The 24,540-nt window shown below is 36.0% G+C and overlaps 2 protein-coding genes across 2 annotated transcripts in view; one reads left to right on the forward strand and one right to left on the reverse strand.

Annotated features, from left to right (window-relative positions):
• AVEN (apoptosis and caspase activation inhibitor) overlaps positions 1–24,540 on the reverse strand; it is an 83,018-nt gene that overhangs the window by 50,667 nt on the left and 7,811 nt on the right. Inside the window, exon 2 of the mRNA XM_021539239.3 lies at positions 14,041–14,221. Within this exon, the coding sequence (XP_021394914.2) occupies positions 14,041–14,221 (181 nt within the window). The remainder of the gene's footprint in view (positions 1–14,040; positions 14,222–24,540) is intronic.
• CHRM5 (cholinergic receptor muscarinic 5) overlaps positions 1–24,540 on the forward strand; it is a 45,756-nt gene that overhangs the window by 2,853 nt on the left and 18,363 nt on the right. The window lies entirely within an intron of this gene.

A 24,540-nucleotide genomic window follows, 5' to 3' on the forward strand; every position in this document is an offset into this window, starting at 1 on the left:
TAAAACAAAACAAACAAACCCCTCCCTCAAAAAAAACACCACTCCAAACTCTAAACATGCCAGCTAACCAACATCCTCATTTAAGAAAAATCAGGTGATTATTCAAAGATCTCAAAAGGTTTACTGAAAAGCTTGTGTTTTAGAAACTTCTGAATTGAGAACTGCACTTATTTTTGAGTTTTAAAAGCTCAAAAATATGAGAGGGCTAAGAACAAGTGCAAAGCTTACTTGTAGGAAGAAGAACTAGATACAACTAATATTTTTTTCAATATGCAATAATTTTGAAAGGTGGATTTTTCCAGATGTATTCATTAATATTTAAGTGAACAAAATAAATGCTATTTTTATTTTAAGTGCATTACTTCTCTCTCAAAGAATTCAGATGTATTCAGATGTAAACTAAATGAACAGTTTATCATGAGTTCCAAAACTTAACCTTCCGTGAAACCAGAAATAAATATCAAAGAATCACAGAATATGCTGAGTTGGAAGGAACCCACAAGGATCATCGAGTCAAACTACTTCCCATTTAGAGGACCATTTCTAAGAATCAGATTGGGTACCCAAGAGTCAAGAAGTGTTTTCCAAAATGTGTAGTTATGTAATATCACCTGAAAGCAGTAAGTCAATATTTATTTTTTCCACTTTTATCATAATCAGTTGTTTAAGGTTCACTAGGCATCTGACAAGGATATCTTTTAATTTCCACTCTGTATTGAGTTGTTTGTATATGTTAAATGAATCAACCACACTACAAAATAACAACAGGCAATTGCCCAAAGAGAGCACATCTGCTTAGCAAAATGGCATATTTGGCCATATGTACGGGACCCCCTTCCCAATTAATTAAACAAGTAACAAATATTAAAGTGGTAAGGTGAGGTTAAATAAGTCTTATAAAAATCATGTGAATTAGACACAAACCAAAAGTACCAACTGCCCGTTCTGGGCAGTTATCAGCTAAAAGAAATCCACAGATATGATCTCAGACTTGGAGGTACACATCTTGCTGAGCTGTTGGCTTTCACTTTCACGTCTATCCAGACCACTATGTTACAGGTAAAACATAAGGTACATTTACACTTCCATCCTCTTATTAAAAGAACTTTTATAAGCCAATAGAAAGTAAGGAGCGAAATCCAGAACTTATGCTCCTATAGTTAAATCACTGAAGCAGTAAGTCTATTCCACCTTGAGTTATAAAGGAACACAAAATTCACCATGGCCATTTACATCTCTCTCAAGCCCTTCATTAAATGGAGCCCTGACTCCAAAAATTACTCTAATGAGAAAAAAGGCACTAAAACACTTCAAATAATTTGCATTATAAATACATGAGGGTAATATTATGCAGGTCTTTCCATGTGGAAGGAGCTTTATTTCAAAAAGCCAACCTGGCTGATATTGTTTATATTCATATATATTTTTTTTTTCATGCATATTGATGTATTTTTTTCATTTATATTCATATATAGAGAGTTGATGCATTAGGTTTTGTTGTTGTTGTTGTTGTGATTTTTTTGTTGTTGTTGTTTGTTTGTTTGGTGTTTTTGGTTGGTTGGAGGGGTTTGTTTTGGGGGCTTGTTTGTTTGGGGTTTTTTTTAATAAATAAGCAGAGCCAGTTCACACAAAACCAGTATATGGCTACAGGTGACAATGCACAGAGCAGACATTTGGGCCTCTATAAGTACAAACTCTGATCTAAAAGAGAAGCACAAGGGCCTACATACTTTCATATACTGCTGTATATATATATATATATATATATATTTTTTTTTTTTTTTTTTTTTTTTACAAACATTTAAAACTGGCAGATATAAACTGCTTTGAGAAGGGTCTGATATAGAGCAGCATCTGCATAAAAGGAAGCCTTGTTACAGCAGATGCAGCTGTGTGTCCCAGGCAACTCAACCTGCAGCCCAAGAGCCTCACAGACATCTGCTCAGCTCATTCCTCTTTGTTTGTGATACCTGGTCCTGGACCAACTTTTAGATCCCACAAGGGCTGCCTCCACACTTTAAATCTCAATTAACCAAACCTGTATCAGCTTTTCCATTCTTTTTATCCCCAGAACTGATATAAAATTCATAGTTCTACAGTTACCTAAATAGTTCCATTTGATAGCATTTTTTCACTTCTAGAAAGACATTCCCTAGTGCTATTCAATATTCCTGAAATTATGAGACATTAAAAATTACCGATTTGTATAGGTTTCCTCAATGACACTCTCAATGCTTTACAAGGAATTCAGCCTGCTATTCCTCTGCTATATAGTTATTTATCAACCAGTGGTGAAGCCAGCAGGTGTGCTAAAAATCTTAAATTTACAGAAAAGTGAATTCTTTATGGGACCTCAATACCTTCCAACCATTTTGAACTGACACCATCTCAAACTTTAAAGATTAATTTAGTGATTCTGTAGCTTACAAACAGGGAAGAAAGAAGCACATCACTTGGGAAAGGTCACCAGAAGCTCCCTACAGCCCCAAATTCTGCACAATAACGAAGAGCATGAGTCTAGGGCACACACAGAGGAATACTTCCTCAGAATTACTCTGCCTGCCTCTAGCTATTTGCAGTTCAGGGATTTTTTTTTGAGCCTGAGATAACGTCTTATTTATAAAATAACCCTCAAAGTATTTTTCCAGCTGTTTCTGAACCAGCAAAAAGTTTCAGTTTCCACAAGATCCTGTGACAAATTTCCATATTTAATTATGAGTTACATCAAAAAATACCTTTGCTTTGCATTTGCTGCCAGACAGTTCCATCCAATATTTCCTACTTCTTCCACTAACAGACAATACACTAAGAGATAACAATTTATTTATCGTACTAATCATTCCGTGATTTCAGAGGGCTATGGCATACTGCTCTCATCTGTCTTTGCAGTTGAAAACCTCTATTTTACTCTACTCATACCATCCTTAGCCATGCCTTATGTGTAAATTCTTCCATTCTGTTGGCTGCCCTGCTGGCCTTTGCTGTATCTTCTCAATACTACTGTTTCCTTGTGGAGCTTCTGGGATCCAAAGTGCAAAAAAGATACCCACTGTGCCTGTGTCGCTGATTTATATGGTGACACCATGATGTATTTTCTATTTTCTTCTCTGTTTTTTTCCCAATTTCTGCAGTTCACTTACTTTCAACTAAGGAGGAATAACAATCATCTCAGATGACTTTAAATGTATAGGGACTGTTTAAATGCACACACACACATACTGTACTTCCCTTAATCTTCATCTGCAGAGAATTTAATCTGCCATTTTTGTGGGGGCTTTTTTCTTGCAACACTCTGCAGTCCTCAGGCTACATGGAATTAAAGGAGAAATAAGATACACACTTTTAAAAGTGAACGTAACAATAAATCAGATCAATGCAAGATCTTTAGATGATTCTCCACCATTGAAATTCACAGAATCACAGAATGGTTGAGGTTGAAAAGCATCTCTGGAGATCACCTAGTGCAACCTCCCTGCTAAACAAGATTCACCTAAAATGGTTGCACAGGAACTGGTCCAGGCACGTTTCAAATATCTCCAGAGAAGGGAGACTCCACAGTCTCTCTAGGCAACAGTTCTAGTGTCCTGGCATCCTTGAAATAGGTTTTTCTCATATTCAGATGAAACTTCCTGTGTTTCAGTTTATACCTGTTGCCCCTTGTCTTGTCACTGGACACCACTTAAAAGAGTCTGGCCCCCTCCTCTTGTCACTTGTCCTTCAGATATTTTCATATGCACTGATGAAGTCTCCTCTCAGTCATCTCTTTTGCAGGCCAAACACATCCAACTCCCTCAGCCTTTTCTCATAGGAGATGTTGTCTTGCTGCCCCTTCACTGGACCTGCTCCAGGAGCTCCCTGTCTCTCTTGTCCTGAGGAGCCCAGAACTGGACACAGCACTGCAGGTGAGGCTCACCAGGGCTGAGCAGAGGGGCAGGATCCCCTCCCCTGCCCTGCTGGCCGTGCTCTTCCCAATGCAGCTCAGGATCCCATGGGCCCTCCTGGCACAAGGACACACTGCTGGCTCAGGGACAGTTTGGTGTCCACCAGCACCCCCAGGCCTTTCTCCACAGAGCTGCTTCCCAGCAGCTCAGCCCTCAGTCTGGGCTGGGCCATGGGGTTATTCCTCCCCTACTGCAGGATCCTACACTTACCTTTGTTGAATTTCAAAAGGTTCCTCTCTGCCCAACTCTCAAGCCTGTCCAGGTCACGCTGGATGGCACCACAGCACTCTGGGGTATTGGCCACTCCTCAGTTTGGTACTCTGTCCCTCCACGCAGGTCATTGATCGGTACCGAGCCCCGAGATGCAATGCCAGCTACAGCCCGCTAACCAGACTCTGTGGCACTGATCACAACCCTCCAAGGTCTGCCATCCAATCCACTCACTCATCCAGCCTACATTTCCCGAGCTTAACTCTGAGGATGCTATGGGACACATGTCAAAAGCCATGTTGAGGTCAAAGCAGACATGTTTAAATCAAGACTGACAAGAGCTTTTCACAATAGCTGTACCAAGAGATGTGCCTCAAGTCAAACACTAAGTAGTTCACAACTTCCTTTGATGATTGCTCATGTTATTCAGTAAAGTTCACCCAATCAAAAAGGATTTCCTTGGCTAATCTTTACATTTTACTGGCTATGCTGGGGTTAGCCTTTCACTTAAGATTTGAGAGAACCTTGCCCACTATCTTTCAAGTCTGTAAGGAATTTGAGCTAGAGAATGAAACAACAGCAAGTTGTTTCCTCGTCTTTCCCTTCCCTCCCAAACTTTACTGAAACTGATTTTTTTAAATTATGCTTGCTATTTCACATGTTTTGCAAGTTAAAAATGAAGGAACTATACTTGATGTTTCTTGGCAGTATTTTATCTCTAACATCTAAAAGCAGATAATAGCAAATATTATTTCATTAACAATTAAACTATATATGTTTTAAAAAACATCTTGCAAGGAGAGAAGGAAATGGAATAATTTCTAATTTTAGTTGTGCACAGCTGTCAGAACAGAGGTTTTTCTTTTAATTCATGCTAAAATTTGGACCATAAATATTCTTTTGCCCTACTGAGCAAGTTTGTATAAACAGGTCTTTAATTCATACTCGCTAGTTCGCTTCCCAAACAGGTTCTACAGTTCACTTCCTCAGGTTCATATAGTCACTGCAGCAGTAGAAAGTGGTAGTATGTTACAATATTTTACAGTAGAAAAAATTGCAACTAGAAACCCCCAAAATAACAAAGTGCTCTTCTATTAATAAATGAACAGACAAGAGAAGGTTCACATACACTAAAACAGATAAAAACAGGCACTAAACACAAATAATCACTAGGGGTTTTTTGTTGTTGAGTTGGGCTTTTTTAAACAAAAAGATAACACGACCAAATCAAACACTTTAGACACTTTAAAAAAATGTTTTGTCTCTAGCTGAATGTTACTTTACACAAAGATATTTATAAAGACCATTTTTTTTGACAAGCTAAGCTGTGCTTGTAAGGTGAAGCTATGAGATCTGATGCTTTCAGATAACATTTCTACAAGTTAATTTAGTCATCTCATATCTGTTAGCAATTTTCCCCTAAGAGGCTAGATTATTCTTCCTGGAGATTTCTACTCCTCCTTCTTACTCCTCCTCCTTTTTCATAACCAAATACAATTCAGAGAAATAAAATTGTCTGTGAGACAGAAAGAGGATATATAAAACCAAGATTAAGGAAACAATAAAGCAATATGAAATTAACAACAGAAGAAACATAAAAGAAGGGGCAGACAGAATCATGTGGAGTTACACAAAAGAAAATTTAAAGCAAGAAAGGCTGTAGACTTTTACTTGCATTAGAAAATTTACTTGTTGTCAATATTCTAACTGCAAATGTACATTAAGATGAATCAGAAGTAGGCGTCTGGATTTAATCCAACTTAACCCAATACACATGCATGTTACCATCCTTACTATTATCAATAGCAATTCTAGTATTTTACTGATTCTGCAAGATCTTTCCCTTCTCATCTTGAAGCCAGCTGTTACATTTCATGTTCCTGCCAACTCTTTTGCACCATTCATGTAGTCAAATCAGGCAATGAAATCCATATCTGGTGATGGGCCAAAATCCATAATATCACTAAAGTGTCTTTCAAACTTTTTCCTTCAGAAGAGGGGAGATGACCTTAGTTTATCATCAAGGGCAGAAACAAAATTTAAACTGATTTCAAATTCTCTTATGACAAATTTTAACTTCTTTCAATCCTCTATCTTGACTTTTAAAACTTTAAGCACACCCAGAAAGCTTAAAAACCAAACTAACAAGACTCTATTGTAAGGAAGGCAGGGGAAAAGTGCTGTTTCCCATTAGAAGCCCTTTTGGTGTATTTCCTTGGGCATTGAAAGGTTACAGTGAACAGAGCAAAGACAGTATCTTTAGCTGAATAATACAAATTGTCTAGACTTGCTGTCTGGAACTGTTACTTTTACACCCCTAGCACTTTATTTATTCAAAAAAATCTAACTCAGATTGACTCCTATTACCAGTGAACTGACAATTTATAACACTTGGCTTTCCAAAACTTCCATTCTGTCAGCATTTTCCCAGCAGAAGGTTAACCAAGTGTCTTGAATGAAAATTTCATTGCAATTATGGCCACTAGCCTTTATGACACAAAAATCAATATAATTATATCATGATTTTAAATCATTCATATCTTGAAATAGTTCTTCCACCTTGTTCCCTTTTATTTCGTAGCAAGCTAATATACAATTTTCGGTGACACATTTTCTGTATATTGAAGCATATGCATATAAACCCATATTATCACAGGCTCTTTCCAGTCAACAGTATAAAAAGAAGTAAAGAGAGTATGATCACTTTAACAATACAAATTACCTGCAGCATATTCAGAAATACCATACTTTATAAACTCAGACAATGAGTGTGTATTGTCAAAGGAAGGTCATCTGTTTCACTTTCCAGTAAAGGTTGAAAATTAGTCAGAATCAAAGAAAATATAATTCCTCCCCACTTGCATCCTATTCTGATCCTCAAACATGACTTTTATTAAAAGAGTTTTTAGTTCACAATTTTATACACACAAGGGCTTGGTTTGCAAGAAAGGACAACAAAGGGATGTAAAGAATTCCTCTGAGGCTGGAATAGACAGTTAATACAACTCTTGTTTTAACAACAAGTTTTGGCAAGGCTCATTATGCCTTTGACATTCTTCAGGAAAATTACTCAAATCTAGACAAAAAATAAGCTGTTTCAGGAAAAAAAAAAAACTTTTAAGTACTAAAAAGAACCATCTTCCTATACAATCAAATTAATATGCAGCACTAATGAAAATCAAAAAGTTTTTTAAAAAATCAAAGTAGTGAATGGAACAAAATAAATAAAAAGCTGCAAAAGTAGGAGAAAGTGAACAAGAATGTCATGGCAATAACACACTGAACTTTGGAAAAAGATACTGGAATAAGAAATGTACCATCTGAATAGAAGAGTTAGAGTAATTCAGTTTTGGTCAAGGGATTTCAGTGGCAGAAATTTCAGAGATGATGCAGCAGAAATACAGATGACCAAGATGAGGCCTAGTCGGGCAGAACAGTTTTAGGGACTTTATAAAAACAAAGGACATTATTAAACTACAGAAACAGTCAATCAAGTGAATAGACATTTTTATCTAGGTCTCAAGCCTAGAAATTCAAATAGTGTACATGAGAACAGCAAGACATGAATAAGGACAAATTGCTCCCCATTTAAACAAACTAATTTGTGATCTCATAACCAAAACAATGCAATTCAGCAGAATTACCATCAATATAAAGTAGCAGCAAAAGATTAAGGACCCAGTGTTAGAGCGATATTGGTCAGAAAACCTTTTAAATCCAGAAATCTGGAACTTCAAAAATAAATGACTGCACTCAAGCTGTGAAAAATTAAAAGAATGGGGAAAAGCTTACCGCACTGATTTTAATGGGACAAAATTTAACCCCTTTAGTCTGTGAATCTTGCTCTATTCAATTCTAAAACATAAAGTATCCACATTTCTCTGAAATACTGAAACCAGTACCATAATTACTTACCAGTAATTATACAGTACTACCACTGATATGTAAAGCCACATAGTTCTAAGATATCAGAATGTTAAAATGAAGACATGTTATCCTACATTTATATTCAAATCATGGAGTCACATTACACTTCCACATTTCAATCATAGTTTTGGTTATATTTTAGATAAAACTTAAGAGGGAAAAAGGCACAGATATGAAAGTATATATAATGAACACAGACTACCTATTACAGGAAAACACATTTACCAAGAAAATGTAATTAATACTTAAAATCTGGCATGTCTTATTTTTAGTTCAGACAAAAAAAAAAGACAGCTTGGCTTTTCTGATTAGGAAAAAAAAAGATACATTTCTGTAATGTTAGGAACAGTTTAGGAAGAAGCACTGAGCAGATGGAGAACCAGCTTTCACTGATGCCGAGTCCTGTGATTTCAATGCAAATCTTTATTGTGGAAGGTTTTTTCTGTTTGTTTGGGAGAAGAAAAGGAGTACATAAGAGACTATTTTTTTTTTAAATTTCAGCTACCTACAGGTACATAAGCCAAAAGAAGTATCTCTTAGGTCTAATAACAAGTCCAAAGTTGCAGACTGCCCTGCCTCAAATAAAACATGTGCAAGTGGAAATGATACCACTTGGATATGAACCCTCCACAGATGGGAAATGTTATCTACCAGAGGACCATCAAAAAGGAAATGAAAGTTCTGATGTGCTGAAATGGGGCTAGAAGGAAAAGTAGGATAGGAGAGCATGTATTGGAAACTCAGAGAATGTTTAGAGAATGAGGTAGTGAAAAACAGAGAACATAAAAAAAGATGCAAGTAAAGCACATGCCCTACCTATTTATGTCAGGAGCACACAAACTAGCAGTATTTACCTGACCTGTTACCAACCTTTAGTGCAACAGTGCAATGACATTTCAAGATCAGTAACCAGGCACCTGTATCTTAAAGCTGATAAGTGACAATAAGTAACCAATATTTCTATGTTCCACACTGAGGTCATGTCCCTTGGGGAACAATAGGAATATGGAAGTTTTGTATGAGTTGAACTTGGCCAATTTCTGGCCAAGAAGTAGCTGAGGTGTCAAGCAAGAACCACTGAAAAATGGGACTCTGATACATAAAGTAATCCAAATCACCAACGATTTCTGTAAAGAAACCCAATTTTCAGCTATTCTCTATAATTTTAAAACTCAAAGGATTCTTTTTTAGTACTTGAACTATTCCCTGCTATTGCCATTATTTTTGCTTGAGCACAATTACCATTAAAAAAAGAAAACTTATTTACTCTTCACTCAATTTTTTTCTTTTTTCAAAAAACTTGGAAAACTCTCTACTTGAAATAGAAGAATTACAGGAAAACCTACTTTTAATGCAAGCCTTGTTTCACAAGTTTATCTGTTTAGGTTTTTCAAGATGGCCAAAGGCCTATTGTGTACTTCGAATTCTCAAGCATGTACTGACCATGCAAATGAAAAAAATGCAGCAATGTATTGCAAGAGACATATCAAAATTAAACAAAGACCCAAAAGAAAGAGGTTAAAAAAACAGAGCAAGTGTTTAGAGAAGGGAATGTAACCATCACCTCAAAATTCTTATACCTACGTTCATTACTATTATGCTCCAGTGATTGTTCTTTTGATTTTTCTTCTACATTTTATATTGTATCTAACTGTTGGGTACCCACAGAAATTATATGTATTATTATTATAAATTATATGTATTATTATAATATCAAAACCATTCTCCCAGTTTTATTTGAACTGCACAGTATTTTTCCACCTTAATCTTTAATACACCAGAATTATTCAGCCATGGTCTAAAAAACTAAAGGTGAAAAAATTCATGTCCAAAATGATATTTTTTCATCTTGATAATCATCATCTTACAATCCAAGTATCGTTACTGAGGCATGTATGTTAGCAATTTTTGGCTGGTTTACTGCTAATGCCTACCACATGTAAAGAAAATTAATCAAGTGCCTGGATACATTTTGATCAGCCCTATAATGGTATTTTTAAAATACATTCTTAAAGAATCTATTCACCACTAAAAATCTGATGAACAACTTAAGTTTACTTTCGGTGACTTGACCCTAATCTGTCAAATAATGAGGGCAGCTCTTCAAACATTTCAAACATTGCAAAGTAAGGTTATCCTATCACTTCCACTTCTTTTGCTCTTTATGCTTCAACAGCATTTTTACAAAATTGATTCAAGGCCCATTCCCTGAAGGCTTGACAATGGGACTTGTATTTTATATCAGCTAGACAAAAGCGACACAGAAAAGTTTGCTATATTCAAGATAATTAAAAATAAATAAATTTTTAAAAGCTGAAAAATAGAAACACACTTAAAAACTTAAGCTGAACCCAGTCACCTATTTTACACAGAAATATAATAAGCCCTAACAAAAAAGTTCCATCAGGCCAGTGACATCAACTGTTACCAAAGACACCTGGCAGTTCTTATGACTATTTTCAGCTGCCTTTTTAACTATTCAGTATGAAATTTTCATGATCTATTGTCTGCTTCAGGTGGCTTTTCCTTATCCTCCCCTTACCAGCACTGTGTAAAGGAAGCCAGAGAATGACAAACATTCTTGTGTGGAAGCACTTGAGAAACTGTAACCACTTTCCTGCCCTGAATCAGTAACTTGAAGTCAGACTGCACAATGACTTTGCATGAAAGAGGTACGCTCTGCGCATTTTGTGAAAAATCTGACCTGACTTAGCCACTACAAGCTGCTAGAAATCTGAGTTTGTACCTAATTTTTACAAGATCTGCTGAAGCTTAACAACCAGTCACCACACTACCTCCTCACTGGTCTTCTGCATGCCATCCCAATGTGCAAGGCAACTGAATTAAGTTTCCCCCTACTTTCAGTTTTGAGTGAGAGTCAGATTTTCCACTGTAGGAGAAGTCTGTGTCTAACAGGCTTTAGGTAGAACCCTGACCACAAATTGTCACCCTGCATATTTTGCAGCCTCACTTATGGTGATATCCCTAACACAGTTGAAAACAAGGGTCTGTCACTTCATATTGCTGGGAAATTTCAGAAGAATTTTGGGGATACTGACAGAGAATGTGGAGAGAAAATGGAAAAACCAGTTTATGATGGAGACTAGAACTGGATGCTTGAAAGAATAAGCTGGGATTGACTATACAAGGAAAGAAACTAAGAACATAACAAGATGTGGTAGTGAATGAAACCAAATGAGCAATGCCAAGCACAACTAAGACTTAGGGATCACCAGGACTGGAAAGAATGAGGGACAGATATCAGATATTCTGCGTCTGACAGAATTTGAAAGAATTGGATTTTAATAAGTATATATGGAAAGGGGCTGGCTCACAACAAAAGACTGAAAAAAGATCCACCAACAGGAATCAGAAACACAAACAAGAGGAAAAAAACAGAAAGAAGGAAGAGTAAGAAAAAATAGTAGGCAGGCAAGGGCTGACAGCAGAGAAAGAACATGCCATCAAGAGACGGTCTGGGACTGATCAGACCTAAAAAGACAGAGTCAGTGCCACTCTAGAGATTAGCATGAGGCATAGAAAGTTGGAACTATTAAAAAAATCCTAGAAACATGGTGTTTGTAGATACTTGCAGAGAATATAAAGTCTTCAGGATATTTTGTGTTACGACTTTCAATAACTTCTGAAGATAAACTCCTTTCTCCTCCTCAGACTTCCACTTTCCACTGTCCTCTGCTAACAATAAAATGTAGCATAATAATGCATAATTTTGTTCCTTTCTTAATTCAAGCAACAGTAATATTTACATTTAAAAATTACATTTAAAATTAAATTTTAAAATTATATTTAAAATTTCTAATTCTTATTATCAACATGACACCCATATCACATAATCTCATTTTGCTATGTTTAGGTTGATTTTAACTAAAGAATTACACACAGACACACTTATACAAATAATTACCAAGACTTTTAATTTCTCAGACATCAGCAATTCCTCCATTTAACCTTGTCACCAGCATTAATTCTGTCTTTATTACATTATCCCAAATTATTTTTCTATGCTATCTCATTCAATTAACAGCATATTTTGTGGGATAAGTTTTATCTTGAAGGATGACACTCTCTTTAAGACCCTGCATTCAATATTGCAGAACCTGTTACATAGGACAACAGGTTTTTAATCTGAGCTTTTGCCAAAGAATTCTTATTAATGGCTGTATTAATTACATAGTTGTGTATTAATAGTAAATCACAAAATTTTAAGACTTTTTGAACATTTTGTATTAATGAAAAAAAGGAAATTTAACTCCATTCCCTCTCCTGTACTCCCTGTTTGTTGCAATTAAATTGGATTCATTTTGCATCTTCAGAATGCTGAGCAGCAATATACTAACAGCAGTTTTCAAATAAAGCAGATGTGTGAGCTTCTTCTCAGACCACTACAAATAAATTACTGTATTCCCAGCTTTCACACATCAGCCAAAGAAACTAGAGAACACTGCTGACACAAACTGCTTTTTTATGTCACTCAAGAAATTTGCATTATTGTTCAGAAGGTACGTTTTTATTCCTCCAAAAGAGGAAGTTTCTGCAGTTTCTTACTGATTTATTTCACTCTAGAGAACAGTAACAATATATCCTAAAATAAAGCACTCTCTAAATCAAAGATTTAGAATTAAGAAATAGGATGAATATATGAATACTACCTTTCAATATTATAATTTGAGGCATTAAGAGAATCTAAAGAGCAAAATAAATGGGGTGGTAATAAATGTGTTGAAGTATAACTCATGAAAAATACAAATTAGAAGAGCTAAAGCATATTTTGTTATATCCTCAGCTCAAAAGTACTATTCTTCAGAACATTTTAAAGACATTCTGAAGGTTAACTATTGAGTTACTGACATTATTAAAAAGCTGAACCATGGAGACATAGCAGCTAAGGACAGGTCACTTGATTTAAAAAGTTTTGAATTACTTTATCCTCTTTGCTCTCCAGACTCTGTTAGATACACATTTCTGAGATCCATACTATGTGCCTTGACTCCAGCATTGTTTGCTATGCAACACAAGACTCAGAGAAGTCAATACACATTTCATGATTCTGTGATTAAAACCTGATAGCTTAGGCCCAACTTTACAATGTTCATGTGAAACAGAACTTCAGAAATTGGTTCTTGCACAAAGAAACAAATCTCTGTTCTTTGTTTATTTAGTGTAGCTAATTTCTAACTTACCCTACCAAGCTGTGACTGAAAAATCCAATTATTTAGATTTGAGAGATTGCAGAATTTCCAAGGTACTACAAAAACTGCTATAATATGTTGTTTGCAGCTTTTTACTGAATGGTATTCCAACAATGGCACATCAAGAGTTTCTGAAATAATTTTAGGTAACTGTTTTTAGTGTAACAACCCTATAGTATAAATGTATGGCTGAATAACCCCAGGATCTAGCAAAGAATGTCCCTCCACCTCCTCCTTTATTATCTCCTCTGAACAGAGGAAAACAACTGGCTGTTATTTTCAAGAAGAGCAACACTTGCTATTCATGCACACATCTCTACAGTACTGAGCACAAATCTCTGTTGAAACAAACAAGGGCAAGCAGCTGCATGATGGTTTGTTGGGCTTAGTCATACCAGTAAACTTTTTTTGTTTCCTGGAAAGCAACCCAATCACCAAGATCAGCAGGAATAAGCTCAATGTTACTGGATGCTGCACACACTCGGACCCATCTTTTCACCAGAAGTCTATAAATGCACTAGCCAGCATCCCTCTCTTACTCCCCATCTGTCACAGCTCTGTGCAGCCTGTATGCTATGAGGCTGCACCCATGGAGACTTTCAACACTCTTAAATACATAAATGGCAGACTTCCTGAGGCAGATAGGAATGGTATTCTAGGGTGGAGTTTCATCATCAAGGACAACAGCCAGAAAAGGAATCATCTCTCAAAATGAAAAACAAAAAAACCCCTGCGGATTGCAAAATGCTTACCTGCTGAGCTAAGCAAAACACTGAAGTCTGATCCTCTCTGTGACTCCCCAGCTTCACTCTGTCCCTCTTTTTCTGTATCCTCATAGCGGCTCCAGTTAGAAAATACCTTTCTTCTTGAATAATATCTCACGTCTTCCTTCTCTTCTTCATGTCGTGATTCAGTATCATCATCCTCCTCTACCTGTGATATTTAATGGACAGTTAAGCCATTGCAACTTAACAGCATTTTGTTTTGTATTTAAACAATCATTTATACAAACAATACCAACCACAGAAATAAAATCCAGGAAGACAAATCCAACTAGATCCCCACATACATTTTAGGTGGTATGATCTTTGTGAACTGTTTGTAATTCATAAAGAATGTAACTAAAAGCACTGAGTAAAGCTTCAGTTCCTACAGGGGATCAAGCAGTGACATTAAAAAACTTTGCAGTGAAACTTCAGAAAATAGTTTGCTTCTACCATCTCACAAGACAGCTACCAAGTAACAACCCCAGAAACACACAACTTAATCACTTTTCTCTTAGCTGCCTATTCAGCTACACCATATGATACTAACATTGTCACCTCACCTTACTGAAAATTAGTCTTAACTGGTACAGAGCAAACATCTGTCCTATGTGCAATGAAATAAACTACCCTCTTGCCACATTGTCAAATAACAAAAGATACAAGCTGAAACAAATTCTAGAAGCCAACTCAGATATAACCTTTAAAAAGTATTACTCACATAAGGAGAAAAACATAGGCCTTTAAATAGTATTAAACTATCTCCATGTTACTGCTCAGTGTTCTAACACAACATGATATCACAGGAAGGTATAGCATCTATCTGCTGTGCCTCAGTTCCAGATAGTAATGCAGCACCATTTGCACATTTCATTAAAATTTTTGAAGTGTGGAAAGCATGCAAAAACCCAGCTGAACAAAACCAGGAAACCTTCAGACTATTTTGCATATCACCATATCAGAAAAAAAATGTGTGCAGTATTCCACCTAAACACTAAAGCACTCAACAGTGAAAGGGCCACGCTCCCATGCAGAGGAACTTGCATAATTTGTGGTCTTCTGCCAAGCAATGCATTTTTATCCTTTATGAGAACCTGTGACTTTTTCTTCTAAAGGAAAGCAAAGTGCATAGCACAAATTACCACAATCTGCAGTCTAACAGAGCAAAAAACACTAATTTTACATAGCAGGTTGGGGACAGTATAGTATTGAGAAAATATAAGAAAGTGGGCTTTTTGTTTGACTTCTCTTACGGATGAGAACACGTTGATGCATGTGGTTCAGGTATGAAGGTGTTTCAATGAAGTAAACATTGTTCTGAACAAGTAATTTCCCCTGGGGTCATCCTTCTTCACTTCCCTGGAACCCAGAGTGGTTTAGATCAAAGTACACAATGAAGAAAGTGCAACAGTGACCTCTTGCATCCCACTTCAGTTACTCAACCACTATTCACTGTAAGTGCAATCAGTCCTGGCATGTTAAGTACACGTGTCCAAGCACTCAACAATAACTGTTGAGCTCAAAGCCCTTTAACAAAACAAAACTCAAAGTGGTTTGAAAGTCAGGGCTTCCATTAAGATTTGCTAAAACTGTACTTATTACCCTTAGGAAGCCATAGGAGCTAGAGCTTATAGCCTTCTTCCTGTTCAATTCTTGTTACACTGCAGGAAAAATTTATCTCTTCATCTTTGTCAGTACTTAGAATATTCTACAGTAACAGAAACATCAGATCTTCAGCCTACCTTTCTTTGGGCCAACTGCAGTTCCCTATCATGTAGATATCACACATTATTAGACTTCCTTTCTTATTTATTTTGTAGCACTTCTCCCAGTTCTCTTCCCAATATGTCACCTTACAGTATGTAAACCTAATCTGAGCTTTTTTGTTAATCTCTTAGAAAGAGCATAGCTATTTGTCTTCTTCACTTCCTTCCCAAATTATCTTTAGAAACTCTTCAAAATTATATTGATCAAGTGCTACTTTGCCACTTTGTTACTTAATCTCTGTATTACTGTTTTGAATATTACGGCTAAAACATATTCACATTTCCTTATCTTTTCCACTCTTTGTTAGGGACACTCACCTACAATACCCCAGACATCATATATACCCACTCAGAGTCATAAACAGTCACTGCCATATGGGGACCCCACGCATATTCATGGACACTTATAACCACTGCCTGTTCCCTACATTTTCTGCTCTCACAACAAGCAACAGCACACACCAGTTCCTTGAATAAACTTCTGTCTTGATTGTCTCTTCCCTTCATGGAAACTGCTGTACAGCTATGGTCAAGTGCAAAGATATTAAACCTTATCTAGGAGTCTCAATCCCATTTTCTCTTCTCATCAGGGTAAAAGGCTAGCAAGACAAAATAAAAATATTCTCTGGGTTGAATCTGATCCAGACTATGAGCTGCATCATGAATGAGCACATATCTTTTTCCTCATTTATATTTAAAATACTAAGGTGTATGTGCAGACACAATTTATCTTTTGGTCCTCATCCTAACTTTGGCAGCATCTGTTAAGACCAAATTTTCACAGAAGGAGCTTCTAAGTCGAAGAGTCTAAAAAGGTATATAATTAAGCAACAAAGCCATTCATGATCTCTACACCTTAAATTGTTTCACAGAATAGAAGTCTGCGTATGTAGGCTTGTGTGAATGTAAATTAGTAAGGAAGCTTGGCTGATACTGACTTCTTACTGGTTCCTCTGGGCAGACACAAGTGGAAATGTTAAAGACTGTTACTCTCTAATGTTAGAGACACTCATTCTTTAATGACTTAAATTGCTCTTGGAAAGTCGTACTTGCTTTTAATTTCATGGTTCAAATTTATTGGTAGAATAACCAAACAAGAGCAATGGGATTACACTATGAATTATCTTAGTACATTACAGATACAACACAATCTCAAAAAGAATTCCTTTTTTAACAAGAGCACTCATTAAATGTGCTTTATTTACATTTAAATCCAAAAAGGTACAGCAGAATCCCCTGACAACTTACTTTATATATAACTATGATTGATAGGCTAATACCTCATGATAGTTATATATAGCATAAAAATCTTCAAAAATGTTCTTATTTTATACATTTAACTAAATAAGACCCCTATATATATCTATCTAGATATATATCCCGCTTTTTGTAAGCAATTACTTGATAAAGGAATGCATCATCTGGTTTATTGTGGTCGAAATTTAACAGACTCTCTAAATAATGAACTGCACGGTATACTAAAGAAAAACAGATGATATTCAGAACTATGGCAAATGCAAGCAGAATTTGCTATTCAGACGGACCAAACCCCACCTCTTAAAATATTCTTTGTACTCTAAAGTTTTAACGTGATCAAGCAGCAGGGCTACAAAGTGTCCTGCATTTTTCTCACAAATCACTATTAACATTTCCACAAGCTAAAGCCATATTCTGTACAAATCTTATGCCTCACTGAATTGAAATGAGAACTTCTATTAGGAGCTAAATCTCTCCCTTAGATTCACTGAGACAGGGAAAAAAGAAAAAGCCTCACAGGCAAACAGCTTGGTTATTTTGTTTGTAACTACTGATCTAAATGGCAGACCACCTTCTCTTTCAAAGACTAGAAAAGAATCCATAAATCCTGATGCTTACTCTTCACTGCCCACTCAGAAGTATCTCTATAACCTGCTAGTATATGACTGGTGCATGGTCCTTCAAATGAGAGCCTTAGCGGGGCAAAATGAACCAATCTAATACACTCTGCTCAAATTTCATACTGCAGCTTTCAGAGACCTAGTTTGAAAACTGTTGACTTGTAGATAAATTAAACCTAATAACCATGCACTGTAGCTTAGCAAGACTTTGTTCTAGGCAAAGCCTTCCAAGTAATTATTTATTTCAGAAAGTGCATATTTGAGTGTGTTGTTCATTACAGACAGGATTTTCCAAACTACAAAGCCACTAGCTAAAATTTCACTCTACTGATTTAGATTAGAACTCCAAACTGAAGGATACTTGATGGGGTATGTTGTGAGAACAGCATCATAAATTCAATACTCATTCTGCACAAACTGGAAAATTTGGTAGAGTATCAACAGGTTGCATTAACTGCAGAAGTAGCCCTTTGCCTCTCTTCCCCAAGGCTGTCCCATGCTGTGAACAAAGAGTCTGTAGGAAGTTTATCCAGCTGCTGTCTATAGATAATGAGACTTTTGATTTTCTAAACTTGCCAAGCTAATATATTTCCACCAACAGAAATTCAACCATATTTTTCCTTTAATTCAATGGAAATGATTTTATGATAGTTACTGGCAACTGTGTAAACCCATCAAGCAATTTATATAAAATTATCACACGGACCTGCATAAAACCTGGCAGCCCTTCTATCTTCAAATTTAAGTTTAAAAAGATGATTTTTTGTCTTACGAACAACAGTCAAAAATATGAGTGCAAACACAAAATAGGAGCTTTTGTCTTGACAGAAATAAAAGACTTCAAGAAAACCTTACAAAGTACATTGCCAGAAAGGTTACAGCATTTTCAGTAAGATTAGTGATTATTCCCGTGTATAGGCTGTACTTGGCAAAAACCAGAAGATTTATATATTGCATACATATGGATCCACATATGTGAATGTTGCATGTCTTATTCCAAAATCAAGTTACACTTTGTATTCTGAAGCAGTAAAGGAAATTTTCTGGAGAAAGACAATTGTTTTTACCAAATCTGCTGCTCTTAAAAAGAAGTTTCCTAAACTGCATTAGAGACTTACAATATCCTGAAACTGTTTCAATTCTTATGTGTTAATGTCACAGTATTATAGAGTAATCCAAACTGAAAGGGATTGCAAGAGGTCACCTTGTCCAACTGCCTACTCAAAAGAAGGTCAAAACTGAACTCAGACCATGTGGGTTGGGGCTTTGTCTACTCAGGGCTTGAAAACGTCCAACAGTCTATTTAATCCTTAGTATTTCATTTTGCTATTTTATTCCAGCACTTCTAAAATGGAGAAAGCAGTTGTATTAACAGCTTTAACAAGAGCTTATAAAGAACACACATGAGGAGTTTTGTAACATCAAGAAAGCAAAATTTATTGAGGGGAAATATTCACCTCAACATTTAAATAAGTGGCGCTTTAAAGCATATTGCTATTTTACTAGTCTTCCTGAGGCAATGGGTAAGAGAGCCTCTCTCAATAAACGTATCTGTTATAAACTTCTACATATTGAAAAGCTTTGTAGTTTTCCAATTGTATCAATGATGAAGTAAAAGCACAAGAAATTATGTAAAAAGCTCTGTCAAAGCATCCATCTGCAGAACAGAGAAAAATTTGATTCTAACTCACAGAGTTTATTTCATAAACTTGGAACGAAGTCTGCTCAAAAGAGCAAGGTTTACAGAAGACCTTAGTTATATTGACAAGTCTAATGTTTATTCAACAACCCCTACATGTACACAGCTTTAGAACAAAGCCAACAAAAATCCAGCAACTGCACCAAGATCAAAAAGAACAAGAAGCAGCTTCAGGGTTTCTCGTGCAAGGAGAAGTACAGGACAAACTTTCTCAACAGATCTATTCTTTTGCCACAATGAAAATAGAAAAAAATAAACAAACAACCCCCATAAAAAAAACTCTCAAAAGATGTCTGCTCTGCTATATTACACATGAAAGGAAATCTCCAAAGTTTACATTTTAATAACAACAAAACTGTCGCCTAACTTTAAATTCAAAAATATTTGATAAGAGATAATAACAAGTTAGAAGTTCAGGGCTTTTCAAAATGCTTCTGTTTTGTAAAAAAACAAGCACACAGGAGAAAAACATTCCTTTTCTATGTATTTCAAAACATAGAAATAGCTTAGTGATATTCACCCACACGGTTCTATTTTCAATTGTCACAGCATTAAAGAAGAAAAAAATCTGAAAGACACCAAACACAACAGGATTGTTTGAAATGGTATCCCTAAACTGATGGAAACTTAATCAATAGTTTCCTTCTCTCTTTTACTTCTAACCTTCAGTCAGGTTCAGTTCTTTGTCAGTTCACAGCAGAGTCAGACAAGCATAAATAATGGTTAGATAGGCTGGAAGCATGCCATGAAACATGGGGACCAGGAAGCAGGTCCTTTCTTCATATCTAGCATCAGTTATCAGCTAGACTGACTAAGTGTACTCATAAGCCATATCCTTGGTTTTAATTTCCTGCAATGTTAAACTCATTTTCTAAAGTAAATTTTGTTTTCTCTTCCCATTAAAGACTTACAGATTCCCCACTACTAGTCCTACTAACACACTACATGTGGACACAGAGATGTCCTTTGTCAAAGTTATACAGTTTTAAAAATATCTTTTGCTACAAATATTTGTGTTGGTTTTAAAGTTATTCAGATGTGCAGGACATCATTTTACAGGTTCTATATACAAGTACTGGCATTCAGTTCACAGTGGGAAATTCTATCCTGATTTTAAATTAAACCTGCCAACATCTGTCACTTTTTCAGATCAACCATCACACAATAATAGCTTATTCCAAGCAAATAAGTATTTACATAATGAAAATTAAAGCCACAAAAGGAGACACTCTACCAACTTGAAGCCCTATAAAGATCCTGTATAATAAATTCTAGACAATAGCATTTTGTTTTCCTCACCCCTTTCATTATATCTACAACATTGTCAGTAGCATAGCTGCTACATTTTCATCTTTCATTATTAACATATTGCCATTTCATAAATATCATTTCACATGCTACCAAAAAACCTCACATCTCTATTGCCCCTCTAACAACAAACTAGCAGACCTTGCCGTTATGCATTTTTAAATTGAATTGCATTACTAAATTTATGGCATGGCATATTGAAAAACTTGAGCTACAAATAGCCTGGTTCGACAATATTTGCAGTAAGGGGAGTAAAAAAGGGGTACTTCTTAAGACCAACAGAGAGTCACACAGTAAATCGATGAACAGGAAGCTATTAAAAAGAAACTACGGATAAAAAGCAGTTTGTCTGATGTGCAAAGAAAATACATAATTATAACCCAGAATGCAAAATCCCAGATCAAGAAACAAACAAGATCGCTATATTGAATTACACCAATTACAGAAATAATCTAGTCATGCTAAACAAAATAACCATGTATTACAGCAATCCTACATCAAAAAGATGCTATCCTCGACTCACAGACTTTTAAACAGCATTTCTGAGACCAATGCTACAATGAATTTCTTTCTTTATATAGTGGAAAACCAGAAAATATGCAGAGAGTACTAACTCCCCACTTGACAGATATCAAAACCCTTCTTCCTTGTGTTTTAAATTACATGACAAATGTATAGACTGATCCATTTTTTAGCTATCTGCAAACCAGCCAACTCAGTGATACAAGGAAAGGAGAAATTAGCGAAATAGTAATAGATAGTAATTCATCAAGGATATGAATTTAAGAGATTGTAACCCCTGCCTCACAGTCAAGGCAGGATCTCCCTGGCAGAAATACCCAAGTAGTAAAGAAAAAGCAGCTACTTCCACCCTCCGTTACCAACTTGCCTCACACAAGTCAGTAGCACCCTTCCTAGAACAAACTCAGCTGCAAAAGGACTGATCATCTGGAGTTCTCTCAGGCACTGTGCAAGGTGTTGTCCCATAATGTAGTGAATTATGGCCAAATGTCTGATTTGTGGTGGGTTTGCCTTGGAAAGTGACAGACTTGTGTTGAATCCCCATGCACTGTGTTGAAGACACAGCTGTATTATGCACAATGCGTCTCTACAACGCTGCCCCCAAACAAAAGGCAGCTACACACTGCACACACCATTTTCAAGCTCTTTCAGTAGGATAGCTCAAAGATGGTAAAGGCAGTAGTATCCCAGAGCATGTTCTCCAACTTCTACACCACAGTCAGAGAATTAATGATAAGTGTGTTTGGGGACTGTGTCTATACATCAATGACAAAAGGTGTAGAGACATCACACTGTCTTGACTCAGGTAAGTCAGAAGCAGAATTATTTATCAGCAAAGTGTGGCATGCACTTGGCCTCAAAGCAGTGCATTTTGGACAGAAACATTTTCTCCAGCAAAAGTAGTTCTGCTTGTCCCGAAATGAACTGAGAATAGATGGGGACTGCCAGAGGGGAGTGCCAAAACAAAGCACCTAAAAGAGATGTGTGAATAAATACAATTCATGTTTCTTCAGCTACTGCACAACAACAGCATTTTATCCAGAAAATACAAATAAATTCAATTCGCATTTCTGCACAAAGGCATCCCAACTTGCATTTCTCCATGAGAATACAGTGGTTCTCCCACACTGCAGCAGGAGATCTAGCATCTTTTCTCATCCAGAGTCTACTTTGTACAGCACCTGGACACTCCCCATAGGAGAACTCAAGCAGCTGCTGACCTATGTGACCTGCAGATGCACAATCACCACACACATTAGAAAAAAAGAAAAAAAAAAAAAAAGACCAAGAATGTAACACTTAATGTGAGTCTTTAATTCCTACTCTCCTTATGACAATATCACATTTGTACATAAAGAGTCTGAAAAAAAATTGAGGGAAATTCAGGAAAATTGAGGGAATTTTAGGAAATTCAGATTAAAATTATTTCAAGTTCATTGGTAGGTCAGTTATCTAAGAAGTGAAAAAAAGCCTGACTACACTTTGTATTGGAAACTGGGAAGAAAACAGATCACAGATTGAACTTTCTTCCACATCCTCAAATCCTTCACCTCAGTAGTCATTGCAGACTGAAACTTTTTCATCCTCTAATCTCTGTATCCAAGACCGGCTCTGTATCCCTTCTCTGCCTTTTTACCAGAGAACACCAGTGCTAATGGCTCTGTAACCTTACCCGCAACTGTTTCTAATGTAAAGTGGTACACACAAGGATTTTGCTATACATTTTGAAAGAGATGAAACTGTACATTGCCTTATTAAGAGAGTTTTCTTTCTGCATCATAACCAGTATTTTCTGGGGCTAACAAAGAATACAATAAGGCAAGAAAATAAACAAATACTGATAAGGTCATCAGTCTCTTTTGCTGTCTCACTGAAAATAATTAAACGACTTTTCATTATACTTCCTCCTTCAGGGTTTCATGTAATTTAAATAAGATTTTTTCCCCTTTCAATTATTCAACAGAAAGCAAGCATTTGTAACAGTCATTTAATTGCAACTCTTGGCAGCTCGCTTAAACAAGTCAGTATAGATACTTGCAAATCCTTTTTATATTTATGCACTTTTTCCAGACCACACTTGATAAGGTTCAAAGACAAAACAAAAATCTTGATATATAATATTTTGTGTATTGCACTTTCTGACTTGTCAACAGTATTACTAAGATCAAATTGTATTGTTAAGTATTCAATCTATTCCATCATTACAGTGACACACACCAGAGTAAGCTAAAAATTATTTCTACAAAAGTATTAATGGAGACAAGGTGACACATAAGTTTGTATGGTCACAATCTTTTCACATTGACATAGTGACCTATTGATGCATTTGTAGTGAGCCTTCAGTGATTTTTCAGTGTTGCCTTTCAGAAATAGAAACAATTTACTTTCTTATTGTTCACCTAGGTATCAGAGCTCTTCAAGTACAGATTCAAGTTTTGACTATAAACATTTTTTTAAACTCGAGGGAAAAAGAAAAATGCTAAAGCTTTTTTGGTTTTTTTCTCCACCTTTAGACTGAGGAAGGAAGAGCCATGACTCAAAGGTTCTTTCTTGAAAAGAAAAAAAAAAAATATCTCTACAAAGAGTAATCCTCTTCACTAGTTTGCTCTATTGGTGACCTTTAGAGAGATCTACCAAAGCTGACGAGAAGCTTAATTAGCAGAAAGGGCAGCTGAGAGAACAGGTAGCACAAAGAAAAAGCGTCTAGTCTTTATTGTACAGGACGAGAATTTTTGAAAGAGGGATGAAATACTAAGACCAGTTCATAAATGTTGGATACTGGAACTCAGCACTCTGAGTTAGCTAAAGATAGAATTAGACAAGAGAGATAGCAGATTCTGAAACCAATGTTTTGCCTAAAAGGAATGATGCTACAGTTAAAGGCAAAAACATCTCATCAAGTAGACAAGAAAGAGACTTGTTCTTGAAGTTTCTACATGCAATTGCTACTGCTTCAACAGTCACAAAGTATGGTTCTAGTAACTTTCTTAATAACTTCAATAGCAAAAAAATATTTCTCCTTGATTTTTAAAATCTGTTATGGGTAATTCAAATAGATTTATCATGTGACTGTAACCTGGTATAAACAAAGATTCGTCTCTGAAAAGCATCACTGCAGTTGCAGAATACCAGTATGAAGTACCAGAAGAAAAAACTCTAGATCCTGATGAGTTCTTATGTTCAAACCTATTTACAGCTGAACAAAAGAACATGACTCATACCTAGTAACATCTGTAAAAAGCCTAACATTAAACAAGGTTCAAACAATTCTACGCAAACAGAACAAAACTTGTCAAGTGTTAGTGGAAAACTCCAC

Source organism: Lonchura striata, chromosome 6 (genome assembly GCF_046129695.1).
Source record: "Lonchura striata isolate bLonStr1 chromosome 6, bLonStr1.mat, whole genome shotgun sequence".
Lineage (NCBI taxonomy): Eukaryota > Metazoa > Chordata > Aves > Passeriformes > Estrildidae > Lonchura > Lonchura striata.